Below are 9,412 nucleotides of genomic sequence, written 5' to 3'. Positions count from 1 at the left end.
CTGCCACTTGCAACCTGTGCTATGAGCCACCCTGGGCAGGGGCCTGGCACGCGTGGCTGCCCACTTCGCCGCCTCGCTCTTGGAAGAACGTAGCCGTCTGAGGGGAAACTTGGTGGCCAGGCAGATTCTGTACAAGTTGATACTTTACCCACGACACTGCTGTGATTTCTCAGAAAGAAATGAGAGCCAGCCTGAAGCAGAGGGTTTCACTTGACCTTGCCTGGTCTAGACTAGTGGTTCTGACAACAGTTCAACCGCTTCCCCAAGTCCAAGCTGCTCCGGTGGCTTTAAACAGGTGGCTGGCCAGGTAATGCCAGCAAGGTTTTCCCACAGCGTGGGCCCGGCCCAGCCAAATCTGACGTGTCCTGCAGGAGAGCCTCAGTTGCTCTGGGGTGCCACTAAGGACCTGCCTGCAGCTGGCATTCCCTAAGCATCGATTGCAGCAGCTTCACGTTTGACTGCCCCAACGGTCTGCAGCAGCAGCTCCTCGGGGTGTTTAATCAGCCACTTTCCTCCAAGCCTCCAGCCCCCCAAAATGGGCCATTTAAACTGCTGCCCCCGTTTCCTGGGTTAGAGCCTAGGTGGCTGCAGGGGCCTGTCAGCAGCCTGGGACAGGGTCAGAGCTCAGCTGCTTTGGCCTTGTCTTTTCCTTAGCACCGCAGCTGCTCCGCGAGCTCCCCGGGGCAAAGGGAAAGGGATGTGCTGACAGCGTGTACCATCTAGTGGCTCAAACATGGCCCCGTTGAGAGTGGGACTGCTTGGGTTCCATTCGTCTGTCTGACCTTAAAAAATCCCCGTGCCTCAGTTTCTCCCTGTTTAAAATGGAAAGATGCCGCCCAGGTTTGGGGTGCGAGGCTTCACGGTTTGTGCTTTGAGCTGAAAATTGCTGCGCACGCACAGTAGGGGTTGGAAGACAAGCCCGGGTGCACCGCTTTCCCCTAGCCCCCCTGGAATGCTTTCTCTCGGGGATGGCCGCTTGTCTGCTGTGAAAGGCTGGTGCTGGCTGCAGTGAGCAGCAGAGGAAAGAGGAGGGCCGGATCCCAAAGGGGTCCTGTGACTGTCATGTCGGAAGTCAGTGGGCGATAGGCAGCTTGTGGTGAGCAGTGATCCGAGTCCGCCCAGGGCGGGGAGCAGCAGCGCGAGGGTGGGGGGAGAACCAGAAGGCTGAACGGGTGCCAGGAGAGATAAGAGTTGTTATCACAGGCCTCTTGCAAGGGGAAATGCCAGCCCGACCAGCCCCCCGTAGAAACACCACACCTAGAGCCTGCAGCTCAGCGAGCTCCTGGGGGGCAGGGGCTGAGCCTGGGGAGACCAGGCCAGTCTGCTCGGCGGGTTGCGAGTGGAGGAGAGCAGGTGAGGGATGACAGGTCCAGCTCGTGTCCTCCAGGGTGGGTGGGACTGGCCATAAAGCGCGAAGGCCGCCGGGCGTGGCCGTGCCCCAGGTGTGCTTTACAAGGGACTGCCTTGGATTTTACTGCCATTCCTTGCAAGAGCCAAGGGCCTCACATGCCACTGATCAGCTGAGTGACCTTGGGCCCTGCCTTCGCCTCCCCAGCCCGCTTGCTGCTCCCAGCCGTGCCTCTCGCTTGGGAACTCTCCGAGGCAGGGGCTGGCTCCACCCTGTGTGCGAAAGGGCCGTGTAAGGGGCCCAGATCTTATGTAACTAATAATTGTGTAACTACCCATGCTGCCAGCACCCCGGGGCTGAGCCCCCCCGCTGGCCTTTTTCCTTCTCGTGCGCCAGTACGTGTAAGAAAGGTTTTGCTGTCCTGGTCGCACCTCGGTGAAGCCTCTGTACCCCACTGGGCTTCCCTGGGTGTTGCTGGTTGATTCAGGGATTGCACCCAGGGAGCAGTTCTGCTGATGCCCAAGGAGGAGCAGGGTCCAGCCTGTGTTGGGCTGGTTCTGCAGGGCTAGTAAGAGCCCATAGCCCCTGGCCCTAGCCGTTGGCGTCCAAGTGCACGGGGCACTGGGCTTGTGGGTAAGGAAGGGCCAGTTTACGCAGTCGCTTTGCGGAGAAGAGCTGTGCTTGGAGGATGGGCCAGGCCCACAGTAGGTAGCCTGGCCACCAGTTCTGCTTTTCCAGGCCATGAGGAGCCCGCAACAGGTCTGCTGCTAAAAGGCCCCTTCTTGTAGCCAGTCGCCCCCCGCTGGATGCAGCTCAAGCTGAGGTTGCTCTGGGCCGGAGTCCCACATGCAAATCTCTGCGCGCTGCCTCAGGGTGACAGATGCGAATCCCTCCCAGCGCTCGCTCGGGAAGTGGTGGCCCAAGACCCGTAGATTGCCTGCCACCCACGGGTGCTGCTGTCTGTTACCGGTGGTGGCGTTTTGGCGCTGGTGTGAATGCTGGGTGAGATCATGCAGATGGGTTAACAGATGTCATGGGTTTGTTGTACTCCAATCCCAGAATCCATCATGGGAGGCAACTAACGGTATGCACCAGCAGGCATGCTGATTGGCGAGACCGCCCCATTGCCTTTGGCTGAACCATCCTGGCTACATTATGCACTTCAGCATGTGGGTCACATCCTCTGCCGGCGTGTGTGTCCACCCATTTATCCCTGGCCAGGCTTTTAACCCAGGCCAGGCCGTAGCTGGAGTGCGAGGAGGGCCCAGGAGCCAGCAAGGGCTTGCGGGGAGCCGTATCAGTGGAAGTGAAGTGTTTATTGGAAGACAGTCAAGTGTGGAAAGCTCTGTCCGATTTTCCACTGCCGGGCTCTGGAGAGCGTCTCCAGCACGTCCCGTCTGAGGGGCCATTTAAGGAGCTTATTGTTAGAAAAGCTCCAGGCTCTGTACGCCACATGCCAAGCTCAGGGTTCGGAGCCTTGCTCTGGTTCTGCTTGAGCTTTGCAGGCACTAGGGTGAGGTCCTGCCCCCGTATACACGCTCTGGGTGGAGACAGCTAGCGTACGCTTTCCTCCCTTAGCTCCTGATTTGTGCCTTTTCCAGGGAAACTGGCCACAGTGCTGGAGGGTGTTCGAATGGTATTTAGCATTTTACAAACACTGACTACTTAATCTCCACAATCATGTTGATGGATTCGGGCTATTACCTGTGGGGAAACTGAGTCACGGAGGGGCAAAGTGACTGGAGAGGAAAGAGTTGCTTTGGAAACGCATCTGGTCAGAGGTGCTCAGACAGGCATGGCCAAGCAGGCTCGCTCTGCCAGAGATAACACTGGTTGCCCACTGGTTGCAAGTGGGGAAATTGAGGCACAGAGGAACGTAGCTCGCCCAAGGTTACAAAGTGAGTCAGTGGCAGAGCTGGGAATAGGACCCAGGAGTCCTGATTCATAGGACAGGAAGGGACCTTGAGAGGTCTCTAGTCCAGTCCCCTGCACTCACGGCAGGACTAAGGATTATCTCGATCATCCCTGACAGGCATTTCTCCAACCTGCTCTTAAAAATCTTCGAAGATGGAGATTCCACAACCTCCCTGGTCAATTTATTCCCCAGCGTAATCACTCTGACAGTGGGGAAGTTTTTCCCATCAGGAATCTGTATCTTGGGACGAGTGGCTGCAGGAGGGAACGCAGTGTACAAGGCTGCTATTCTGGGGTCATGGCCCGCAGGGCAGTGACTAAACGAAGGTCGTGCTGAACACGCTTTCCCAAGCGATGGCTCTGGCTCAGGGCGAAGCAGGGGCAGGCTGGGGGCTGGGAAAGGCCATGCAAAAGAGAAAGGGAAAGCAGCTGTTTATGCAGCGGAATAACCAGGCATTAGGAGCATTTCCTGATTAGTAAATATAACGCAGGATAAACAATGGGGCTGCAGGAAAAACCTTCCGGGAAATCAGCCTGTCTCCTAGCCAGGGGCCTGGGCTGAGATGCTCACGTAGCCCCCACGCAAGGGGACACAGGCCAGGCTAGGGCCACCACGTGGCACTGACCAGCCAGGTGCCCTGCGGCCAACCCAAGCAGGTCAAGCACTTGAGGCGCACCTGGGAGAGAGGTGCCCCAGCCTCTGTGACCAGCCCCAGCCCCTTCTGCCCCACGCCCTCCGGCGAAGGCATGTGCTAGGCACTCAGCAAAGCTGTGTCCCTGCGGCTTCTCGCGCCCGGTCCAGGTGTGCGAAGCGGGGGCCTTTGGGCTGCCCTGTGTCTCCCTGTCTTGCCATCCCCACCCCTATGCTAGCCAAATGGACTAGGCGGTGACTAGCCATCTGTCAGTCATCTGCTAGCCCCCTCCCGCCCAGTATTAACGCTGGCTCCCCTCGCTGCAGGAGCGGCCCCGAACCCAACATTTGCAAGGCAGCGCCATGGAGTTAAACCTCCCTGGGCTGACATTGTGCCCGCGACCTGGCTGCGAGCTCAGACGCCAGCTGGGACCGGGCCATGTCGCAGGGCTCACTGGCAGGAGTCTGGACCTCCAATGCCCCCCTCCCCATCCGTCCCCGCTCACCCGGAGGGAACAGGCTGACCTCGTGGTCCTTTGTCACCCACTGGATTCCAAATCCCAGCCCCCAGCCCTGCTTTTTCAGTGGCCTTTTCGGGGCATCTGAATTAGTGCAGGACGTGGAGGGGGGGGCTGCAGCAGCGCTGCCCTATATGCCCTGGGCAGGGGAGGGGGCCTCACACACATGGGGTGCACGTGCCCCTGGCATGGGAGCCACACAGCCCACAACATGGCCAGAACCCACAGTTACTACAAGGTACAGAACTGTTCATTCAATGTGTATTCCCTGCCCCCGGTCTCTGAGCTCAGCGGTAGCCCCATTTTACACAGGGGGAGACTGAGGCACAGAGAGGGTGACACGGCTGGCTCAGATTCACCCAGCCAGAGGGTGGGAGAGCCTGGACTAGAACCCAGGAGTCCTGGCCCCAATCCCCACCCCTGCTTTGACCCATTAGCCCCCCCACGCTACGCCCGGAGCTGGGCCTAGAACCGGAGAGTTCTGGCTCCATGCCCCCCCCCCCCCCCAGCTCTGACTACTCCAGCGGGGGCTTGGCTGCACGAAGGGGAACCCGGCCGGGGGCGGGGGTGCTCCCAGCCAGCGGGAAGAGGGCACGGAACCTGTCAGCTGGTGGGGAGGCGGCGCGGGGCTGGGCACCAGGGTGAGCCCCCACGTCTCAGACACAAAGCAGGGCCGTGTGCTAGGCGGCTCCGAGCTCTGTGTCCCTGGCACCAAGGAAGAACACAGGGGGACGTGGCTGGGGGGCGAGGGGGGGAACACCCCTATTCCCTTTGTGTCCGGACAATAACTGACCCAGCCCCAAAGGCCCTGATGCCCCTGGCATGGCGCCTTTCCACCAGTCTGGCCTTTGGTTCTCGGTTCCCCAGCCAAGGCCCTCAGGCTCCTGTCTCTGCATACGCCGGGCCAGCACCACCCCACAGCGCTGAAAGAGCTGGCTAAGGACGGTCTAGGCTGCACTCTGGGGTCACCCCCCAGCCACAGTAGCATGGTGAGCGGCTACTAAACCCAGCTGCGGGCCCAACGCTGTGGGGCGGGAACCGCCCGGCCTGGCACATGCCAGGGGCTAGGTTTGGCAATTGTCCCTGCATATCGGACACAGCTGAGCATGGCACTGCAGTTTGGGCGTGTGGCCCTTGGCCGTCCTGGCCCCAGGGACCCCGGGAGTCCCGCCAGGCAGGTTCTCGCTGGGAAGGAAAGCGAAAGCAGCTGACATGCCGGCGTGCAGCTGGAGCGCTGGGCGCGAACCCAGCAGAGGTCAAGGTCCTGGGGCTCGGGTGCAGCCTTCCCATGGGGCAGGGGGCCGGTCACGGGCGTTCCTGAGCCAGCAAGACGCCAGTCTCAGCCCCGCCACATCCTGGTGCCCCGCCCAGAGCCTCCAGGAGCTAGGCCTGCAAGGCGCTGAGTGAGGGGATGCGGGGGGAAAGCTTGGCACCCGGCACCACCCAGCAGGTAAGGGGGTGCTGGGCCCCAGGGGATTGTGGGGAATGGGAATAGGGCAGTTGAGGGAATCTGGGCCATTGGGGGGGGGGGGGGCGGAGGAGGGACTGAATTGGGGGCTGAGTGAGGGACCTACCCAGGGGATCCTGGCAAATGGGGTGCTGGGGCCCTGAGGGCTCCTGGGTGCAGGGAATGGGGTGCTGGGGGCTGTCTCTGCCCTGGGTATAGTCTGAGCCCCCCCCCCCGTCCCCTCGCTGTGCAGACCCGACCCCCCCCCAAAAAAACTCGTTCCTTTTCTCAGCCCTTGGTCCCTCTTGCCCCCTCCCCTGCTGCCTGCTTGGGGCGGGGGGGGGGGGGGGGGAGAAACGGTCCGTCCCTCTGCCCCAGCCACGGGACCTGGGATTGGGGGGGGGGGGGGCTGGCAGGGCTGCCCCGGGGGGGGCGGGCTTGGGGGAGGGGGCTGTGGGGCAGCCCCGGGGGGCGGGCTTGCGGGAGGGGGCTGGCCGGGCTGCCCCGCGCTGTCTCTTTAAGAGGCTCCAGGCGGAGCCGCGGGGAAAGTCCCGGGCCGGACAATGCGCGAGCCCCGGGCAGCCTGCGCCGAACCGGGTCCGGGACGCGGCCCCTGCGCGAGCCCCCGCCTGCAGGTACCGGCCGGGCTGGGGCTGGGGCGCGGGGGGGGGGTGTGACTGCGCCCCCCAGGGGACGGCCCGGGGACAGGGTGAGTCTGTCCCAGGCTGGGGTGGAGTGGGGGGGCTGCCCCCCCCCCCGGCAAGGAGCCCCACGGCTGGCACCACGCGTGACACAGCCCCTCCCCTCCGGACGCTGCGCCCCAAAGCCCGGCTGGGGCAGGCTGGGGCCCCCCCAGGGCTGGAGGGACCGGCTGGGCACAGGGTCCAGCCCCTGCCGCCCGGGCATCAGTGACACCTGGGGTGAGTGGGCCACGAGCAGATCCTGGCCCGCGGGGGGGTCCCTGGCCCCCAGCCCCTGACTCACTGGACACTAGCAGGGCCCCCCCATCCTCTCAGCCAGGCCCCATGGGGACAGGCCCTTTGCCCCTTGGTGCCGCAACGGGCACTGGCCAGATGGCAGGACCAGGACACCACAGCCGGGGGGGCTTGGCCTCCTCCAGCCCCTTGGCTTTAAATGGGGGAGCCTAGGCCAGCCTCTGCCCCAAGCCCCCCCAGCGACCGGCCCTGCGTGACCAAGGAGACCAGCGCCCCATGCCCATGGCCAGCGCAGTGCCGGGATGCCCGGGCTCGTGGCCAGCAGCGGCTGCCTCCAAGAGTGGGAGGTCGGGCTTGGCTGCAGGTGGGTGATGTGTGGGGAGTGGAATCGCGTGTGGGGAGCAGAGGCCTGACCCGCATGTGGGCTGGGACCTGGGTCTTTTAGCCCCTGGCCCCGAGAGCCCTTCCTGGCCCCCTGCTGCTCTAGAGAAGCCAGTCCCAGCGGGGCAGCTCCCTGTGCCCAGAGCACCCCGGGCGTCAGCAGCTGGCAAACGGTGAGCCCGGCCCAGCCTCCCTGACCCACCTGCGCCCTGCACAGAGCTGAGCACCGCAGCCAGCCCCCAGCTCCTGCGTGGCCACGGCTCTGGCGCTGCGGCTGGCTGGGGCATCTTGGGCCTGGTACCAGCGGGGGTCGGCTCGTGGGTGCAGCTCTCAGTCCGGGCGGCGAGGAGCCGGGGTGGGGGGAGGAGCGCTGGCAGCTGGGGGTCGCTGCAGCCCCACAGAGGAGAACGGCCTTGACCCCTGAGGCGGGCTGCATAACCCCTGCGGCTGGCTTACGGCTCGGCTAAGGGGGGCTGTGTTTAGCAGGGGGTCCGTGTCCACGCTGTCAGCGGGGGGGCCCCTGGGTGCCCAGAGCGGGGAGCAGGTGGCAGCTCTAACTGGCGCTGTTCCCCTAGAGCGGCTCCGGCCCCCGCCCCGGCCCCAGCCATGGGCGAGTGGAGCTTCCTGAGCTCGCTGCTGGACGCCGTGCAGGAGCACTCGCCCATGGTGGGCCGGTTCTGGCTGGTGGTGATGCTGATCTTCCGCATCCTCATCCTGGCCACGGTGGGCAGCGACGTCTTCGAGGACGAGCAGGAGGAGTTCGCCTGCAACACGCTGCAGCCAGGCTGCAAGCAGGTCTGCTACGACAAGGCCTTCCCCATCTCCCACTACCGCTTCTGGGTCTTCCACATCGTGGTGCTGTCGGCCCCTGCCCTGCTCTTCGTCATGTACGCCATGCACCAGGGCGGCAAGCTGCAGCAGGGCCAGGAGGGCGGCCCCGCGGGCCCGCCCCGGCTGCAGCCCAGCCAGCGGGCCCACCACATCCGCACCTTCTACCTGGCCAACGTGGCCATGCGCATCCTGGCTGAGACCGGCTTCCTGGTGGGGCAGTGGCTGCTGTACGGGTTCCACGTGGAGCCGCACTTCACCTGCGAGCGCTCGCCCTGCCCCCACACGGTGGACTGCTTCGTGTCCCGGCCCACCGAGAAAACCATCTTCATCCTCTTCTACTTCATGGTGGGCGTGGTCTCCACCCTGCTCAGCCTGCTGGAGCTGGCCCACCTGCTGGTCAAGGACAGGTGCCAGGGGCAGGAGGCCGCCAAGCCCCCGGCCACCTCCCACGAGCAGCAGGAAAACTGGTCCAACCAGGCGCACGAGCAGTGCCAGCACTTCCTGCCCCCGGGCGAGGGGGGCGCCAAGGGGGCGGCCTGCAGCGTCCCCAACCACTACGAGCCCTCGGCCCTGTTCCGGCCCCAAGCCCCCTCCAAGGGCAGCATGGCCTCCCGGGCCGCGGCCAAGTCCGATTTGGTGGTCTAGGGCTCACACTACAGCCCAGCTCCCATCTGTGCCAGTCATCGGGCCTTCTGCTTAGCAGGGTCGCCGCGGCAACACCAGTGACCTGAGCGGGACGTTCTCAGCCCTGCTGCAGCTTCAGTGGCCCTGAGCAACCTTCCAGCTGTGCCCTAAGGGCCCGGGGCCCACAGTCCGTACCAGCCCCATACAGCCTGGCAGAGAGCTGCCCCCCTGCCTTGGGCGCACAGAGGACCCTGAGCCTAGGGCACAAAGCCCCTTATGCCACGAGCAGCAGGAAAGGAGCTGGCCAGACTACGAGGACTGACAGCGTGGCCCAAGGCTTAGAGCATTGGGCTGGCACAGGGGAGAGCTGGGGGTCTCATTCCGGCTGGTGTAGGCAACCAGACGAGGGGCAATGAACTGACCCAGCCCCTCTGCCTGCTGCTCAGCCGGGGGACGGGACGGTTCCTGAAGACAGGAAGCTGGGTGGGGCGGGCAGGGATGGGGGGCTCTGGGGCCAGGCGAGACGGTGTCGCCAAATTTTATACATTTGTGTGAATAAACAGAAGAAAACTTTTTAATTAAAAAACCCGAGCCCAACCGGTGATTTGCGAGCGAGGTTGGTGCCGTGGCGTGAGCCGAACGGCAACTCGGTCCCACGGCGGGGGACACACTGCCCTGGGCTGGGGCCATGTTCTCCCTTCGTTTTCACACTTCGATTTGGAGCAGGAGCTAAATTCAACCTGTCCTGTCAGTGACACATTCCCTCTGCCCGAGCGCTCGGAG

The 9,412-nt window shown here is 63.8% G+C and overlaps 1 protein-coding gene across 3 annotated transcripts; it reads left to right on the top strand.

Annotated features, from left to right (window-relative positions):
- Nucleotides 1–1,646: 1,646 nt before the first annotated feature.
- On the top strand, nucleotides 1,647–9,147 carry GJD3 (gap junction protein delta 3). Of its 3 annotated transcripts, none has more exons than XM_043536672.1 (2): nucleotides 1,647–5,861; nucleotides 7,752–9,147. In XM_043536672.1, exon 2 carries the CDS (start codon nucleotides 7,781–7,783, stop codon nucleotides 8,648–8,650), a length of 870 nt encoding a protein of 289 aa, XP_043392607.1. In that variant the 5' UTR covers nucleotides 1,647–5,861; nucleotides 7,752–7,780; the 3' UTR covers nucleotides 8,651–9,147. The 3 variants fall into 3 exon arrangements, with proteins under 3 accessions (XP_043392607.1, XP_043392606.1, XP_043392605.1); XM_043536671.1 differs by lacking the exon at nucleotides 1,647–5,861 and adding an exon at nucleotides 6,389–6,493 and having other exon boundaries at nucleotides 7,752–9,146; XM_043536670.1 differs by lacking the exon at nucleotides 1,647–5,861 and adding an exon at nucleotides 6,516–7,157 and having other exon boundaries at nucleotides 7,750–9,147.
- Nucleotides 9,148–9,412: the final 265 nt, after the last annotated feature.

Source organism: Chelonia mydas, chromosome 27 (assembly GCF_015237465.2).
Source record: "Chelonia mydas isolate rCheMyd1 chromosome 27, rCheMyd1.pri.v2, whole genome shotgun sequence".
In the NCBI taxonomy this organism is placed as follows: Eukaryota; Metazoa; Chordata; order Testudines; family Cheloniidae; genus Chelonia; species Chelonia mydas.
The sequence above is the reverse complement of the archived record's forward strand: the minus strand, read 5'-3'. Positions and strand labels throughout refer to the sequence as shown.